At 42.2% G+C, this 19,301-nt stretch overlaps 1 protein-coding gene across 2 annotated transcripts in view; it reads left to right on the top strand.

Moving 5' to 3' along the window:
• Positions 1 to 437: 437 nt before the first annotated feature.
• LOC116074544 (solute carrier family 5 member 4-like) overlaps positions 438 to 19,301 on the top strand; it is a 60,913-nt gene continuing 42,049 nt past the window's right edge. Inside the window, exons 1-5 of one of the 2 annotated variants that reach the window (XM_031347178.1) lie at positions 438 to 572; positions 1,172 to 1,243; positions 2,808 to 2,912; positions 4,058 to 4,117; positions 6,515 to 6,619. In XM_031347178.1, coding sequence (XP_031203038.1) covers positions 438 to 572; positions 1,172 to 1,243; positions 2,808 to 2,912; positions 4,058 to 4,117; positions 6,515 to 6,619 — 477 coding nt within the window. Of the gene's footprint in view, positions 573 to 1,171; positions 1,244 to 2,807; positions 2,913 to 4,057; positions 4,118 to 6,514; positions 6,620 to 19,301 lie in introns of those variants that run through there. The other variant, XM_031347179.1, reaches the window with a different exon arrangement.

Here is a 19,301-nt window from a genome sequence, read left to right as displayed (position 1 = left end):
TTAACCTTATTTTCAAGAGATAACTTTTTTGCCATAGAGAACACTACATGTTTTAGAAGGAGCCTTTCTTTGCCCAATGCCCCCTCTGTTCTGCTCTTTGCACCTTCCCCTCACTCTCTTACTCTCTCCCGAGTCTGCAGCTGAACCTGTCCAGGCTTGAAGGTGCTGTCCTTCCCATCAATGAGCACTCTGCCCACCACTTCCAATTTCCACCCCATTTCTGATTTTTATCCCTTACTCTTACACACTACCCAGAGCATGACCAACAGAGGGCCAAGGTCCTAGAGCTTGGAAACACACACAGAGGTTTAAGGTCCATGCATCCAGGATCAGTCCTGATACCTTGCTCCACTTGCCTGAGGGTTGATCATTAATCCAGTGCCTACATAAAGACAGGAGGAGGCATCCTTAGGAAGGGACCAGAACCTCCTGAAGCCATGGCTAGCACCTTAAGTCCCAGCACCACGCCTGGGACTGAGGAGCCTCCTGTAATGTCAGCTCGCATTCAGAATGCTGCTGACATCTCTGTCATCGTTATCTACTTCATAGTGGTGCTAGCTGTGGGGCTGTGGGTATGTGGGAACCACGCTGGCTTTTGAGTGGGCACTGGGCTTGGGGGACAGTGTCTTAGGGTGGAGGAGGTATATCATGGTAAATTGAGACAGTGATGGGTTGTTACTGATGTCACTGTCTTTCTATCTGGATCGTTTTCTGGTAGGCAGTAGTGGTAAGTGGGCTCATTCCTAAGACAACACAATTAATTATTTGAATAGAGGGAGGACCGGGAATAACAGACATAGTCCCTTTAAGGTTTGAATTCCTGACTTGGTGAGTCGGTCACCTAAATCACTTGTGTTCTCTCCATTCGTTTCTGGTATCGAATTCTGTGCTGCAAATTTTCACCCAGCCCAGCACAGCACATCTCTTATCATTTCTACACCTGACAGCAAACAGCTGCTTTTCAGAGAGGAAGGGTCTCTTAAACCCCTCCTGGTCCTTGAACCCCACTGAAAACCGGTCCAGGCCGCAGACCCTAGAGAGTGTGTCTCCTGGAAGAGCACTGGAAACTCACTCCTGCTCACACCCTGGCCGGTGTGGCTGCAGGGCTGAGGTGTGCTGCCCTTTAATTCCACCCCACCCCCCACCCCCCACCTCTTTTCTTCCTACTCAGGCAATGGTGAGAAGCAACCGAGGCACTGTTGGAGGCTTCTTCCTGGCTGGCCGGGACATGACCTGGTGGCCGGTAAGTGGGGCAGAGATGGCTGGAGATGAATGGGGTGCGTGCATGTGTGCGTGTGTGTGTGTGTGTGTGTGTGTGTGTGTGTGTGTGTGTGTGCGCGCGCGCGCGTGCGTGCGATCTTAATTACATTAATCAAACCTGCTCAGACTATAGAGAGTTCCATATACGGATGCTTTCAGAGCTGGCTGTTTGTAATTGGATGGCCAGTCGGTATGGTTTTCAATGCAGAGGACTCTCTCTCCAGATCTCCACATCCCTCAGTTGCCTGTCGTTCTTCATCCAGGATTGAGGCTCCATGAGATTTCCTCCTTTCACAATACCATGTCTACTGATGTTGCCCTTACTCAGATCATATTCAGGACGCCGTCTTGATGAGATTCCACGGGTATAGGTTCTCTGACATGTCTCTATGATATATACTAACAGAAAATGTCCTATTCCTCTGGCTCTTACAATCTTTCCAATCCTTCTTCAGCATGCATCCTCAAGCTTTAGCGGCAAGGGTTGTGTTATAGATGGATCACTCGGCCCTGGGCTCTACAACTCTGTATTTTGATCAGTTGTGGTTTTCTGTACTGGACAAGATCTGTCTTGACTTTTGAGTCTTCTTTCTTTTTTTTAAGATTTATTTTTATTTTATGTATATGAGTACACTGTAGTTGTCTTCAGACACACCAGAAGAGGGTATTAGATCCCATTACCGATGGTTGTGGGCCACCATGTGGGTTGTTGGGAATTGATCTCAGGACCTCTGGAAGAGCAGTCAGTGCTCTTAAGCACTGAACCATCTCTCTAGCCCCAACCTTTCAGTCTTAAGAACAGCTGACAGAACTAAATAGAGGGAGATAAAGGGAAAGAATGGTTTATGACCAAGGTTGGAGAAGAAGCCCCTCATTCTGGAGTATGAAGTCCTTAAGACTGATTTAAATTAAAGGAGATATTGTAAATAAAGAAAACATCTAATAAAAAAAAGGCTGATTTAAATTGCAAAGTCTGATAAGAGCACTAGCAGCTTTGGCTAAAGATAGGTTCATTTCATAGACCACTGACAGAACAGTCAAAGTGCCCATAAGGAAGTGTTCAGTAAGCTTATCCGATAAGCAAAATTGTAAATACATTAGACTGTATAGGCTATATAATATTCAACAATATAACCAGGCTGTTGCAACACAATCAGTAGTAAAACCATTAAGCATGATTATCTTCCAAAAATATTACCACTCTTGTGGCTTTAAAGCAAGTTACTCAGTCAAAAGCATTAAAGTAACATTCCTCAGGCAGTCATGTAGAAGAGGGATTTAGACTCGTTCTATGTCATGCGAGAATGCCCTCTCACCGGTGGGCCAGTCACCTGGAAACTGCTGTGAAATGACATCCAATTTCATTAGATGCAATGGCTCTAGACATTCCACCCAAGCAATAAAGAATCTACATTCTTCTAATCAGCTCATGGGGCCTTCTCCAAAACAGACCACATATTAGGACACAAAGCACCAATTTCTATCTATTGTCAATAAGCCTACATTGGATCGTTTAACTCTGGCCATGATCTCTGGTTGCGTTTCAGATGGGCGCCTCTCTCTTTGCCAGTAACATTGGCAGCAACCACTTCGTGGGCTTGGCTGGAACAGGAGCGGCTTCAGGAATTGCCATTGCAGCTGTGGAATGGAATGTAAGTGCTGCCAAAGGGTTTTCCTTTAAACAAAGCCCACATAAAGCTATTTCAATCTAACTCATATTCTGGATATCCCAAAAGGTGTGTATAGGATGTACTCCTCTTTGATTTCCTTTCTGCTTATCTTTATGCTAGTCCCCCTTTGCCCTTAAGCATCATCCCTAAACCATTGACCACATCATTACTGACCCTGGACCATGCTTCTGAAGTTACCTGTGACCAAAACATGGTCTCTAAAACTCAACGATCATCAGCCAAGCAGTGGTGGCGCACACCTTTAATCCCAGAGCTTGGGAGGCAGAGACAGGTTGATTTCTGAGTTCGAGGCCAGTCTGGTCTACAGAGTGAGTTCCAGGACAGGGTTATACAAAGGAAACCCTGTCTCGAAAAACAAAACAAAACAAAAGACTCAATGTCCATCATCATTTCCCCACTGATCAACTGTAATCACAATATTCTTTGGACCTATATTCCTAGCCATCAACTATATAAAATACAAAATCAGTGTTTACCCCTTGTGAGGGGCTTCCGGGTAAACTCAGTAGTGTAGAATACAATGGGAGAGAATTGTGTATACTGTAGTAGGGATCTTTCCATGGGGGACCCTCATAGATAACAGAGAGGACGTGGCACCTGCTACAGGAACTTCATCCTATCTACCCCCCCCCCCAATATTTTCTCATGTATTGTGTTTTTATACAGGTGCTAGAGGTGAGAGGAAGACACAAGAGTAGAAGAAAGTCAGATCATGGTTAGAGTTTAGACAGTCCATCCCTGGGTGGACTTAGGAACGACTAAGAACCATCACCAATACCTTTGCTCTTCCCTTACGTATTTCCTCTCATTTTACATCTGTAGCACGAGAGCCTCTAGTGTATGCCCAGCCTCCAGATGTGCCCTTTGGCCAGAGGTTGATTCTGATTGCACCACACACTTTGCCTCTAGAGTCACGTTCAGATGGCCCCCTTGGGTACGACTCTTGGGCTGCAGCTCAGCTGTTCCCCTTTAGCCTGGCATGTGCTTGCCTAACCTCTGTGAGGTGTGGCTTCCACTTCTAGAAGAGCATGTCTTTCCCATACTATAAGTTACATCTCACACGCAATGGCTCTTTAACTTTACTTTCTCTCCTCGGTCTCTTACAGGCCCTGCTTATGGTGCTGGTTCTTGGGTGGTTGTTTGTCCCGATCTACATCAAGGCTGGGGTGAGTATTGACAGACCTACACATAAGCCTTCCAGAAGGAATCTCCAGCTACTTTTCTTCACTAACGTCTTGGCAGTAAAGCTCAATACACAACCTTCTCATGGCCCACTGCTAAAGATAGGCAGGTGACAAAGCCCCCATCCCTCCCTTGAAAGGGCTCAGTGAAGGATGTGGCCTCCGATGAATGGCAAATCTGTAAGGCTCTGTCTGTGTAATGGCCACTGTGCTCATCCTTACCTGGTAGAGGAACCCGAATCTAGGACCTCCCATGTGCTTTAAGGGAAAGAAGCTCATTGGAAGGACTTCAGAAATGACCTGGCATTATCCTGTGGGGCATCACCCTTGGAGATAGGAAAAAAGTCAAACCCAAGAGTGCTAGAGAAGTCACATAGAAGCTAAACAACAGGAGAGACCTTGCATTATCTGGAGGTCAGCTGAAAGGTAGAGAGCATCTGCGGGAAGTGGTAGAGGATAGAGGTGGGTCTGCATGTGAGGGGGTGTTCAATTGTAAAGGCCATGTATCCCCTCACCCCTGGGAAATGAGTGGCCCAGGCTTCCAGAAACTCAAGGTTCGTGACCGGATTCATATTTTAGGAAACACCGCTCAAATCGGTTGAGAGGATAACTCACCCAAGCGATGGGCCTATGGTAGACACTTTGAAGAAGACAGACATCATGTTTCATGATTTTATAGGAGGGGAGAAAAAAGGAGAGATGGATTCTCCTGGGATAAAGGTAGCATGCTTGATGCCAGATTTGAAAAGTTAAGGAGGCGAAGAGAGAAACATAAGAACAACGTGAAGACTGACGCTTCCGGTTCAGGCAGTGTGCATCCTCCATTGGTGGGGCTAGAAATTACAGAGAGGAGGCAAGTGATGGGTTAACAGGGAAACACTGACTCATTTTGGAAATGGGTGTTCGGTGCCTTTTGGAGCACATCTTAGTGAATTTCATGTATCTATCAAAAGGCCAGAAGGAGAGTCCTTTATAAAGAAAACCAGTTCATTTAGCTCACAGTCATGGAGGTTAATCAGCATGGTACCCAAAATGCTTTAGCCACTCCTGTATCAAAACATAGTACAGAAATGGAGAAGGAAATGGTTTACCTGGGGGAGAGGTCAAGTGTGGACCTCATCCTTGCTTTACAACCACCCGTCTCTAAAGACCTTAGTCACCCCTGTGAGAATAATACAACCAGATGGTGGAGCTTCTGTTTCCTGCCCTCCCACTAAGCACTGCGAGTCATACAGATTGCCCAGTCCCAATATCATCATGTGAGGCACCAAAGCTGACTCCTGAAAACTTTGGGAGGAAAAAAAAAAATATCAAGTCATAGAATTCTGTCCCTGGTCCCCAAAGAGAGTATCTTTCTCATAATACAAACCGCGTTCATTCTATGGCCATAGTTCTAAAGTCCGAGGTCATTTTAGAAGCAGCTCAAAAGTCCAAAGTCTTATTGGTGACTCCAGGGAAATTCTTAGTTAGGGTTGCTGTGATAAAACACCATGGCCGTAAACAACATGGGGAGGAAAGGGTTCATTTCACCCCACTTGTCCCCGGCACGCTCCATCATTGAAGGAAGGCAGGGCAGGATCCTGAAGGCAGGAACTGGAGCAGAGGCCATGGAGGAATGCTGTTCACTTGCTTGCTCGCCATGGTTTTCTTTAGCCTGCTTTCTTCTACCATCCAGGACCACGGGCCAGGAGTGGCAGAGCCCACGGTGGGGTGGTCACATCTACATCAATAATTAATTAAGAAAATGTACTCAGGCTTGCCTACAGGGCAATCTGGTGGCAGCCTTTTCTTGGTTGAGGTTGTTTCTCTTCCCAAATGATTCTAACTTGTATGGAGTTAACATAAAGCTAGCCAGCACAACAACACATAAATTGTGGTTACATACTTACAAGTAATGTTGCTCTTAAATGTTGCGGCATTAAAAAAAAACCAATGTAAATGTATATCTATAAGTCATTTGGAGTTGTAGGTACTCAGTGTCTACACGGACAATAAACCCACACTAGAGCTGAGCATGGCAATCTATACTTACAACCCCAGAACCCTGGAATTACAAGCCAAACATTTGTGAGTTCAAGATCATCCTAGTCTACATTGCTAGAGCATCTTAAGGAAGGGAGGGAGGAAAACTGACTCGTGTGACAGGCAAGAAAAAGAGATGCAAAACTATTCGTCAAAGATCACAATTTCTAATAAATGTTAGGGAGGAATAGTAACATGGTCTGCCCCAAGTCTGCATGATCATCTCAGCCTATAACTCGACCATGGCACTACAGCATTCTCACCTGGCTATTCCAACATACCATGCAAGGTTCTTAATTGTCCATAGGTGTTTACCAGATGTAGACTCAGGAGAATTCCTGTTGGTGTCTGTCCCTGCAGGTGTTGACCATGCCAGAGTATCTCAGGAAGCGCTTCGGTGGGAAGAGACTGCAGATCTACTTTTCCGTCCTCTCCCTCTTCATCATGGTTGCCATTCAAACATCTGTGAGTTCGGCACCCCCTCACGGCTTAGCTGGAAGAGAGCTTGCTTGATAGAAAGACAAGATTATAAGACAGGACGTGGTATTTGAGCAGCCTGGAGTCATGTAGATGCCTTGACCTCCTTCAGCTCTTTGTACAAAGCATTCATGAGATAGCGGAGAATTGTGGGACTATCAGTGGAAGTATAAACCATCTAATCCTACTACCCTTCAGCTATGAAGGCTGGATAGATACAATTCTCTTTAAGTAATAGCTATTCAGTGATATGGAGGACTTACCTTCTACTCATTCCACTGTATATGAACTAGGGAACTAAAACTGGCTTAAAAACAGAGACAACCTTACGTAGGTGCCCAATCTATTTTGAAATCAGTAGAAATGGGTTCAGTTTGAGAACTGATTAAATGCTCCATGAAGACAAACATGGTGGACTAACAAGGAAACCTAGAGGAGGCGTGTGGCTCATCGTTCTTTGGAGATAAGCAAGGACAGATCCGAATCAGAATGGCCATAAAGTTTGCAGATCTATTGGAATACCTTTGCCAGGAAAATATTGTACACTCTAGAATCTTTCTGGGCTGGTTGAATATGTACAAAATACTGTGAGTTTTCCTCATGGACCTCATAAGGTGCAAACGCTTCCATGAGAATTCTTTACATTCTCTTTAGCCATTCTGCAGCCCTTTTGAGATTTGTTTTCTCAGCGGTAGCCCTTTCTCATTCTCTTTCTCATTAATATTTCAATCCAGGTTAATGTTTTCTTTTTCACATGAACCAGAAGGGAATCACTTTGCCCTGTTATATACTTTACTTTTCTTAATCCACCTTACCTTTTCCCTAAAATTTCCTCTTTAGACACCACAATTAAACCATTAAAATAGATCCTTGTTAAGTTGTGTCTTTGGAGATCATTGAAAAGAAAGAAGAAGAAAAAAAAAATTGAAGATTCAGCAACCCAGGATAGGTTATATGAAAAAAGTAGTTTGCCCCATGTGCGTTTGTGTCTACAGATATATTATCAGCTTTACAACCCGTTGGGTGCCATAGTTTTTATGAGAGAAAGGCTGGCCTTAACCTTTGCTTTTTGGTTGAGCTGAATCATTGTTAGAAGCAAATTAGCTTCCAGGTTCGGGTGACATAAACATTTGCTTACTGATGGATGAAACTGTAAGTTATCCTTAGGGAAACAGTGCTGACATAGCTTTCAGGGAAAGACAATTTGAAGAGAAAGAGGGAAGCCAGCGAGACCAGGCGTGTCAGGAGCCACGGGCTCCCGTGTTATACAATAAAGGTACCCAGTTCCCCTCCAAGTCTGATGGCCAGAGCTTAGACTCCAAAAAGTCTTGGCTGAAGAATAACAACTTAAGAGGTCCTCCCAGGATGTGCATCCCAAAATGGAGAGCTCCTGGTGATGGAAGGGGGTAGGGTCTTAGTGAGCTAACTGGAAATACGTAGAAGCCAAGAACCTGTGTGTTAGACTGAGAAGGATCTGTGGTCAGTCACAATGACCCAATGCCAGGAGTCAGCTTGCCTGCAAGAGTGTGCCTTAAGTGATATTGGCAATGAGCATTTAGACATGGGTAATTGTGTCCCTGTCATTTTGCCTTTCTGTTACCGTAATGAAGATCATGACTGTCTTGGTTTAGGTTTGACTGCTGTGAGCGGACCCCATGATCAAGGCAACTCTTATGAGGACAACATTTAACTGGGGCTGGCTTACAGGTTCAGAGGTTCAGTCCATTATCATCAAGGTGGGAGCATGGCAGCATCCAGGCAGGCAGAGTGCAGGAGGAGTTGAGGGTTCTAGATGTTGTTCCAAAGACAAATGAGAGAAGACTGGTTAGGAGAAGAGCCTCAAAGCCCACCCTCACAGTGACACACCTCCTCCAACGAGGCTACACCCACTCCAACCAGGCCACACCTCCTAATAGTTCCATTCCCTGGCCCAAGCATATTCAATCCACCACAATGAGCAAAAGCAATGTGGAGCGTTAAGTGTTTGCTTCGTCTTACAGCTTATAGGGAACCGTGAAGGGAAATCTGGGCGGGAACTCTAGAGGCAGGAACTGTGGAGGAAATGCTGCTCTCTTGCTTGCTTCCTACTGCTTGTTCAGTTTTTAGTTTGTTTCTTTGTATAGTGTTGTGGGTTTTGTTTTTTGATTGTTTTCTTTGGTTTTAGTTTTGGTTTTTTGGAGACAGGGTTTCTCTGTGTAGCCCTGGCTGTCCTGGAACTCACTCTGTAGACCAGGCTGGCTTGAACTCAGAAATCCAACAACCTCTGCCTCACAAGTGCTGGGATTAAAGGCGTGTGTCACCACCACCTCACTTCAGTTTAATTTCTTATACCACCCAGGGTCGCCTGCCCAGGAGAGGCACTGTCCATAAGTGGGCTGGACCCTCCCACATTAACCATTTGTTTGCAGGGAGGAATGTCTGAGAAGGGAAGCTTATTGGCTATGCTCTCAGGCCTCTAGGTACCTCATTAGCACGGAGACCTCTGTCTTGAGCCTAGGTGACCACAGGTCACATCTCTTCTCCTATTGTCTTGGTCTGAGACGTTAGGGATGCTTCATCTACATGTGGAGGGACTTGGGGAATGGCTCTTACATGACTGATGGTCACAAATCTATGGAGGGCTGCGACTAGTGACAGGGGCCTGGTACCTGGGAGCAGGCAAAGCTCCTACTGTCCCGTCAGGGTCTCCAGAGCTTCAAAGCCTTTAGTAGCTTAATCAAGGGCCACTGCCCCACAACCATTAATCAAGAAAATTCTCTCCAGGCAGTGGTGGCACACGCCTTTAATCCCAGCACTTGAGAGGTAGAGGCAGGCGGATTTCTGAGTTCTGAGTTTGAGGCCAGCCTGGTCTACAGAGTGAGTTCCAGGACAGCTAAGGCTATACGGAGAAACCCTGTCTCAAAAAAAAAGAAAAAAGAAAAGAAAAGAAAAGAAAAGAAAAAGAAAGAAAGAAAAGAGAAGAAAAGAATTCTCTCCACAGACTTTCTGATGCCAATCTGGTGAAGACCATCTCTCAATTTAGCTTCCTCTACCTCCTCCTCCTCCTTCTCCTTCTTCTCCTTTTTATTTATTTACTTATTTATTTATTTATTTATTTATTTTTTGTTTTTCGAGACAGGGTTTCTCTGTGTAGCCCCAGCTGTCCTGGAACTCACTCTGTAGACCAGGCTGGCCTCGAACTCAGAAATCTGCCTGCCTCTGCCTCCCAAGTGCTGGGATTAAAGACGTGTGCCACCACTGCCCAGGAAGTTTTCTTCTTCCTGGATTACTCACTACAACAGAATCTAGACAGCACAGCACTTTTACACTGTGAGGCCAGATTAGCACTGGGTGGTTGTTACTCTGTATAGAAGAGATGACATTATTTTCTGTGATTCTCCTTCCTTGGGTTGTTTAAAAAAAAAAAAAAGGCACTTGTTTTCCACCTCCAATGATGTACATATAGTTAGTTGTAGGTGTGCCTTAATTCCTTAATGAATCTTGTATTTACTAACAGCTGTTATCTAATTTGCAGCCCCAATAACCAATAATTGCCGCCAAACAATCATTTGGAGCAAAAAAGATTTTTTCATCTCTGAAGTTTAATCTTCCTCACAGGAAGTGTTTTCTGATCATTGTGATACAATCTGTGCCTTGCATTTTGTACCTAAAATTGTTCAGATATGAATTTTTATGTTGGGCATATTTAATAACAGGAAAATAGTTGATACATAAGCCAGCTATGCACAATTTCAGGATCACAAATGCAATGCTTTAATTGTAGTACACAATAGAAAAAACAAGTTAATAGTGTGATTTTTTTTAAAGCCCCTTAATTGATATACAAATACTACACTGTGTGGTTTTTATCAAGACAGGGTTTCTCTGTGTAGCCCTGGCTGTCCTGGAACTCACTCTATAGACCAGGCTGGCCTCGAACTCAGAAATCTGCCTGCCTCTGCCTCCCAAGTGCTGGGATTAAAGGCACGCGCCACCACTACCTGGCCTGTGCTATTTTGATGCCATATAAAAGCACAATGACAAAATCGGGGTGATTAATATAGTCAGCATATGAAGACACACCATTTCTATGTATTGGAAAGTTTTTAAATCCATTTTTCTAACAGCTTTGACGTGCACAATGAAGTTCAACACTCAATCCTGCTGTAATGTAGAACACTAGAACTTAGCATTTTCATGCCCAGTCCTCTCTCTCTATTATTTCTACCTCTCTACTCTTTCTAACCTTTAGTAATCACTGTTCCAATCTCCTCTCTTATGAGATCAACTCATTTAACATCCACATATGGGTAAGAACACTTTCTAGTTGCTTTCTGTGCCTGGCACAATACCGTATCGGCTCACTGTCCTTTCAAATGGCTACTTTATGTGCTTCAGGATTTTTTGTGGCTGGGTATAGTACATTATTCAAATGGACCACATTCTCTTTTCCTATTTCCCTAGATGTGGACATCTAGGTTTGTTCTGTGTGTTTATTTGTTGTGCACAATGCAACAATAAACAGGGCACAGATTTCTCTTCAGTTCAGTAATTTATATTTATGCATACATAAAATGGGAGGATTGCTCTACTGCGGTGGAGTTCTTGCTTCAAATATCTCATTACATTTATCCTTCAAACTAGCTTACAAATGACCAGGTTTCTACACAGTTTTCGTACATAGACCACGTCAGGTGATTCTCTCCTGGTCAGCGCTCCTCTTACCCCCTGGACTCTTTCCCTTTCTAAATTCTTCTCTCATCTTGCCTAGATCCCCCTCTTTAAAAATCTCTTCATCCACCCCCACACAGCCTCTGTCTAATTTCCTGGCCTTTACCCAGATAGGCGTCTTTAGCAGTCACATAGTACAATCCACATCTGAGATAGGAGATGTGGTGTTTGCCTTTCTTGGGTGTGGCTAACTTGCTTAAAATGCTATTTTCTAGTTCCATCCAATCTCCTGGAAACTTTACAGTTCATTTGCTCTACATTCATTTTTCTAGTTGTCTGTGGATAAGCCTGCAGGCTCACCCAGTTTCCTAGGGCTATGAACTGAGCATCCTTCCATGAGGATTTTCATGTGTAGTGTCTAAGACACGGAGTTCTTAAAAGATATGCCCAGTTGTGGTGCAGTGAGGTCAGGTGGTAGGTCTGTTCTCAGTTCTTTGAGAAGCCTCCACGCTGAGCTCCATAGCGGTTGTCCTGGATTATACTCCCAGCAACAGTGAATCAAAATCCCTCTTCCCGTGGTCTGCCTGCATTTGTTACCTTCTGTGTTTGGCTGATGAAAACCATTCTGAAGTGCTCTAATCTGCCTTTCTCCGATACACAGAGACATTGAACACCTTAAAATAGTCACTAGCCACTTGTGTGTCTCCTTTTGATATCTCTCTGTATTATTAGCCCAGTTATTGATTAGAATTTCTTTTTCTTTTTTTTTTTTCTTTTTCTTCTTTTTTTTTTTTTTTTTTTTTTTTTTTGTATTCAATTCGTTCAGTTTTTATGAGGTGTTAAACCCTTGTCTGAAGCATGCCTGGCAAAGATTTCCTCCCCGTTCTGTGAACTATCTCCTCTGTGGATAGTTTCTCGCAGTACAAAAGCTTTTTAATTTTATGTAACCCCATTTGTCAATTCTTGTATTGTTTCCTTTGAGACTGGCGTTCAATGTTGCAGTCTACACTTATATCCTGAAATGTTTCTCTTACAATTCCAGTGTTTTCAGGGTTTTGTTTTGTTGCTTCTTAAAAATATACTTATTAATTCTTCAAAATCTTCAGACACACAATGTCCTTCTAACTCCTCCCAGATGCATTTCCAGTTTTAAATCTTTGATCCAATCGGAGTTGATGTGTGCATAGTGTGAGAGGTACAGATTTATTTTCAACCCTCTAAGGATGTATATCCAATTTTGCTAGTACCATTTGCTAAAGACCATTTGGGTGGGGGGCAGGTATTTTTGATACCCTTGTTAAAACTAGGTGTCCATAGCTTTGTGGGTTTGTCTCCAGTCTAACATTAGACTTTCTTTATCACTGTGGCTCTGTAGTATAGTTACAGGTCAAGTAATATGAGGTCTCTCTCTAGCTGTGTTCTTTATGCTTAAAACTGCTTTGGCTACTTATAGTGTGTGTGTGTGTGTGTGTGTGTGTGTGCTTCCATACAAGCACAAGGGCTGTATTTTAGTTCTGTGAGAAAGTTTGTTGTATTTTGATGGATATGGCACTGGATCTGTAGATTGCTCTTCACAGTAAAAGGTGCCATGTTCACAACATTAATTCTACCAGCCAAGGAGCATGGAAGCTCCTTGCATTACCAATGTTTCCCTCCACTTCTATCATTCAATGTCTTAAAGTTTCTCCCCTATAGAAAGAAGCTTTTACCTCCTGGGTAAGGTTAAGTCCTAGGCATTTTGTTTTTGTTGTTGTTCTTGTTGTTTGTTTTGTTTTTTGAGACAGGGTTTTTCTGTGTAGCCCTGGCTGTCCAGGAACTCACTTTGTAAAGCAGACTGGCTTTGAACTCAGAAATTCGCCTGCCTTTGCCTCCTGGCTAGTCCTGGGCATTTTTGAGATTATGATGAATGGGGTATTTTTCTCAATCTCTTTTCACTGTTGGTGAATATAAAGCTACTGGATTTATATGTTGGCTTTGTATCTTGCTACTTACTGAAAGTATTTATCAGATCCAGTAGCTTTTGTTGTTGTTGTTTCTTAAGGTGAACCCCTGGAATCTTTTCATTATGAGACCACATCTCATGCTGATAAAAAGAGATAACTTCTTCCTGTGTTATCTTTGCCCCTTTTAGCTGTTCAAGCCGATCGATCTACCCTGTACTTTAGCTCTGAGGTTCTTTTTCTGCTTTTGTTTTAAAGGATCTACAGATGTATGGGCTACTGAAGTTCCCCATGATAAGTTTGGGCACGTGTGGTTGTTTTTGCCTTCAAGATCCTTCCATGACACTGAGAGCAAGAGTCGGTATATAAATATTTACAAGGCTGTGTGCTCTAATGAATTGTTCCTTTACCAATATCTAGGTGCCTTCTTTATCTCATCTGATTAGGTTAGGAGTTCACATCTACGCTATCAGAGACGACCATGGCTATGCCAACTTGTTTATGGCTTCATGCCACTTTATAGACTGCTTTCTAACCTTTGACACTCCATTTTTAGATGTTTGCTTCTTGGAGTCAGCACATAACTGGGTCAGTGTTTTGTTGTTTGTTGAAACTGGTGAGATAAGGCCACTGTGCTCACTATTACGAACGAGGAGGGTTTGCTCTTGTTTATGGTTTTGTTTTGGTTGTTCTGGTTGACGGCTAATTGATAGTCATACACTTTTTCTCATAGAAGTGCTGGGTATTTGATGGTTTGCTATGTGGCTATGACTGGCTCCTTCTCCAGTCTCCTCCGTTGACTGATCGCTTTCAGGCCCCGTACCATACTCTTGTATATAAAACTTTCTCCCCTCCTATGTATACAACTTTTGTTGGAGAATTTTCTATACTGCCGATTTGTTGTAAGTTACCTTAACTTGTGTATGTCTTGAGATATTCTGATCTCTTCACCTATTTTTTTTTTTTATTTTTGATCTCTTCACCTATCTATTTTATTTTTATTTTGTTTTATCTGAAAGCCATCAAGTGTGGGTGATCTTCCTGCCTCTGTCCTCCTCAAAGCTGAAGTAGTCATAGGGTTTTAACCTAAGAGATTTTTGATACGTTTAGAGGGCGTCTTTTGAAATGGCACCCAAGCTGGAGAGTGGCAAAAAAAGAAAAAAAGAAAAAAGAAAAAAGAAAAAAAGAAAAAAAAGAAAGAAAAAGAAAAAGAAATGGTACCCAGTTTCTTCCACTTCACTGATGGCTCTTGCAGCCCACTTTAGGTTTGGTTTTTTTGGGTTTTTTTGTTTTGTTTTGTTTTTTGAGTCAAGGTTTCTCTGTATAACCCTGGCTGTCCTGGTAGACACTTTGTAGACAGGCTGGCCTCGAACTCGGAAATCTGCCTGCCTGCCTCTGCCTCCCAAGTGCTGGGATTAAAGGCATGGACAACCACTGCCCAGCTTTAGATTTTTTTAATTAATTTTTTTATGTCTTTACATTCCAAATGTTGTGCCCCTTGCAGAATTCTCCTCCTTCTCCCTCCCATTTACCTCTGAGAGGATGCCCCAACCCCTGCATCCTCCCCACCATCCCTGGGGCATGAAGTCCCTACAGGATTAGGAATATCCTTTCCGGCTAAGGCCAGAAGAGGCAGTCCTCTGCTACATATGTGCAGGGGTTTTAAGCCCTCTTGCTGTTCGGGCATGAGTGCTCTCCTGACTCCTCAGGCAAATCTGCATTGTCATCATGATGTGTCCCTTAACGCTGGGCTTGGGTTCCCTGTTGGCTCCCACTCCAGGGCTGGACCCAGGCTGACTTGTTCCACACCCTTGTGCCCAGGTGTCTCCTGCAGGCTCACCTAGTTTTAGTGTTATCTGAGACCTACAAGCGGCTTTCTGAAACAGTTTCCTCATGTGGAAACTTCCTGCAAGTTTTCCACTTTCTCTGAATCTTCACCTGCAATTGTTACTTTTCACCTGAATTTGATACTTTTCACCTGCAATTGTTACTTTTCATCTGCATTTGTTATTTTTCACCTGCATTTGTTACTTTTCATACATTTGTTACTTTTCACCTGTATTTGTTACTTTTCACCTGCATTTGTTACTTTTCATACATTTGTTACTTTCACCTGCAATTGTTACTTTTCATACATTTGTTACTTTTCACCTGCAATTGTTACTTTTCATACATTTGTTACTTTTTACCTGCATTTGTTACTTTTCATACATTTGTTACTTTTCACCTGCATTTGTTACTTTTCACACATTTGTTACTTTTCATACATTTGTTACTTTTCACCTGCATTTGTTACTTTTCACCTTGCATTTGTTACTTTTCCTCTCTTTAATTCTAGCTATTCAGACCAGAACAATAGCGAGTCTGAGTGTGATTGGGGTTTGCATTTTCCCCAATAATTACCAATGCTCAACTTTTTCTTAATATAAAAGTTTTGTGGGGATGGAGAGATGGTTCAGTGGTAAAAGTACTTACTGTTAAGAAAGACCTGAGTTTAGTTCACTCACCAGGAGACTTACAAGGATGTGTAACTCCAGTTTTATGGGGACCTGGGATCCTTTTACTGGTTTCCATTAATACCAGGCAGACAGGAAGTACACTTAAGTTCAGACAAAACATGTATACACATAACACAAAAATAAGTAGATTTTGAAGATTTTTTTATGTGCCATTAATATTTCTCCTTGTAAGAATGGGTTTTTAAGATCATTTATCCATTTGTAATCACCTCCTGTGTGCTATCTTCTGTTGAATTCTTTTAGTATCTAGTTTGTAAATATTGTCCCTATTTGTCAGGTTTCCCCTTTGTTGAGTTTTTCCCCTTTTACAGAGGCAAAGGCTTTTATAAGAGTTATTTTTTTAACTGGCATACAGAGTGTCAGGTTTCCTATGGCATTCCCACAATCCTTTGCTTGGGCTGAATTCATACATACCTATATTTCTGCCCCCTATTCGTACCCCTCCATTCCCAACATTCTGCTTTCAGACTTCTTGTTGCTCTATTATCCTCTCTACATGGCCTCTTTAAAGTCATTTTTTATGTTTATGAGCCCCTCTCTGCTTTTATAACCTCTCTTTGCACTCATGCCCATACACACACACACACATATGCACACATATACACGTTCATACATACACATTCACACATGCATACTACATACACACACATACACACACACACATACACACATACATGCACACAAATATATAAGTATATTCGTATGTGTGTATATATGGTTATGTATATGTGTGCTATTTTTATTTTTATTTAGTTTTACTATATATATTTATAATATATTTATGTAATATTTACTTTATTTCCATTTGTATATAAATTATGTATAAATTAGAAGCTGGGATTCTCATATGACAGATAACATGTGATGTTTATCTTCCAGAGCCTAGGTTACCTCATTTAGTATATTTTCCAGACATTTCTTGCAGACTTCAAGATTTTATTTTTCTTTACGGCTGAATAAAATTTCACCATATCTATCTACCACATTTTCCTCATCCATTCATCAATGGAAGGATATTTAGGTGGTTCCCACTTCCCAAACTATTGTGAATTGAACACAGCCACTATGTCAGTGAACACAGTTGATCAAGTTCTGTGGAGTGGGACATTGACTCCTTTGAGCAGATGTCAAGGAGCCTTATGAGTGGTAGGTTTATTTCTAGGTTTTTTTTGTTTGTTTGTTTGGTTGGTTGATTTATTTATTTTTTTATTTTTATTTTTATTTTTTTTTTTAGAATTCTCCCTAGTGCAGTTTGCAATCCCACCCGCGGTGAATGAGGGTTCTATTTCCCTCCCCTGGGGGCAGTTTACAATCCCACCCACACTGAGCGAGGGTTCTGTTTCCCTCCCCTCGGGGCAGTTTACAATCCCACCCACACTGAGCAAAGGTTCTGTTTCCCCTGCCCCCATCCTCCCCAGCATTAGTTGTCTGGTTGATCTCAGTCATTCTGACTGGGGTAAGATGAAATCTAAAGGCTGTTTTGATTTGTGTTTCCCTAATCGCTAAGGATGTTGAAAACTTTTCTAGATACTTCTTGGTCCTTTTTATTTCTTCTTTGGAGAACTCTCTGTTCAGATCCATGGCCCCCTTTTTAACTGGGTCATTTGTTTTATTGGCTCTTCTGCTTTTTTAAGTTCTTCATCGACTCTGGACATTCATATTCTATCATATTTTATCAGAATCTATCAGATTCATCCTCCCATTCTGTGCACCTCCTTTTCATTTGATTGACGTTTCCTTTGTGGTAAAGAAACCCCCATTTGGGGGCTAGAGAGATGGCTCAGTGCTTAAGAGCACTGACTGCTCTTCCAGAGGTCATAGTCCACATAGTGGCTCATAACTATCTGTAATGGGATTTGATGCCTTTTTCTGGTGTGTCTGAAGAGAGTGATAGTATACTCACATTCATTAAATAAATCTTAAAAAAAAAAAAAAAAGCCCCATTTGTCTATTGTTGACCTTAATTCCTAGGCAAATGGTGTTCTACTCAAAAAACCCTTTCCAGGGCCTGTATCTTACAGTGTAGTGCCTTTGCTTTTTCTAACAGGTTCAGTATTTCAGGCTTCACCTGAAGTCTTTTATCCATTGTAGGCTTAGGTTTTTCAAAACCTACTTTAATAGGGGTTCTCAATTGCTTCCACCCCCACTTCTAGCTCACTGTCCAAAGGTTGTGGGGAGGATGGTAAATAGGACAAGAGGATGTAGACCTGTTTAGAAGTAGTTCTTTAGGGGGCAATTCCAATCTCCATTATCATGATACCAGCAGTTAAGTTCAGTAGTGTCACCAAATATGAATCAGCACCAGTGGCACAATCCAGCAGAAACAGCCAGGCTTCCGCCAAATCGGCAGGAGTCAGCGGGGAGTAACCAGGTCCAACAGGAATACCAGGGGAAGTTCTCTGCCATGCCTCTCTCAGTGAAGTGAAGATGAGCAAAGTGAGGCACGCAGTCATTGTCTGTTGGGTCCTATTTATACTCTTTCCAAACATCATGTGTCCTCTCACAGGTCTTGCTTAAGCAAAACAGCACATGAGTCTGCATCCCATGACACAACCAGAAATTTCCATTTCAGTCCATTTGGAGATGATATTTGCTCAGGGTGATATAGATGGGTCTAATTTCATTCTACAGCAGGTGGGCATCCAGTTGTCTCAACACCATTTATTGAAGATGATGTCTTTTCTCCAGTGTATATTTTTTTAGTAGCATTGTCAAGTATCAGATGGCAGGAGTAATGTGCACTCATGTATGGATCTTCTACTTTGCTCCATTGGTCAATATGGCTTCTTTTCTGTACCAGTATCATACTCTCTCCTTTATTTTTTAAGATTTATTTATTTATTTTATGTACATATACTGTAGCTGTCTTCAGACACTCCAGAAGAGGGCATCAGATCTCGTTACGGATGGTTGTGATTGCTGGGATTTGAACTCAGGACCTTCAGAAGAGCAATCAGTGCTCTTAACCACTGAGCCATCTCTCCAGCCCCATAATCTCTTTTTAATTCTATCACTCAGTAATACATATTAAAATTCATCATATGAATCCCTTCCTTTTTGTTCAGCACTGCTTTGGCTAGCTGAGCTGATGAATCCATATGCAATTTACAATTTTTAAAATATTTTCTCTGGAGAATGTTAAGACAATCTTGATTGGGATTGCACTGGCTCTATACTCTATATTGTTTTTGGTAGGACAGCTCATTTCCACAATATTAATTCTACAAATCTCCGAGTGTAGAAGGTCTCTCCACTCCCTAGTGTCTTCCTCAATTTCTCTTTCCAGAGAGTTAACATTTTCATCATAGAGAAACCTTCTGGGTTAGGGTTATTCTTAAATATTTTATATTTTTGAAGTGATTGTCAACGGGGGTCTATCCATGAGCTTTTCCTCAGCACGTTTGTTTTCCATGTCTGATAAAGGTACTGATTTTTAGAAAGCTGGTTTTATATCCTTCCACTTTCCGGAAATTGTTGTATTGAGTATTTTTTTTTAAATCTCCGTTTCATGTGGTATATTGGCCCGTGTTTTGTTATGTGTTTACCTATTTTTTTTTTTTT

This window comes from Mastomys coucha, unplaced genomic scaffold, assembly GCF_008632895.1.
Source record: "Mastomys coucha isolate ucsf_1 unplaced genomic scaffold, UCSF_Mcou_1 pScaffold3, whole genome shotgun sequence".
In the NCBI taxonomy this organism is placed as follows: domain Eukaryota; kingdom Metazoa; phylum Chordata; class Mammalia; order Rodentia; family Muridae; genus Mastomys; species Mastomys coucha.
This window is presented reverse-complemented; position numbering and strand designations above follow the sequence as displayed.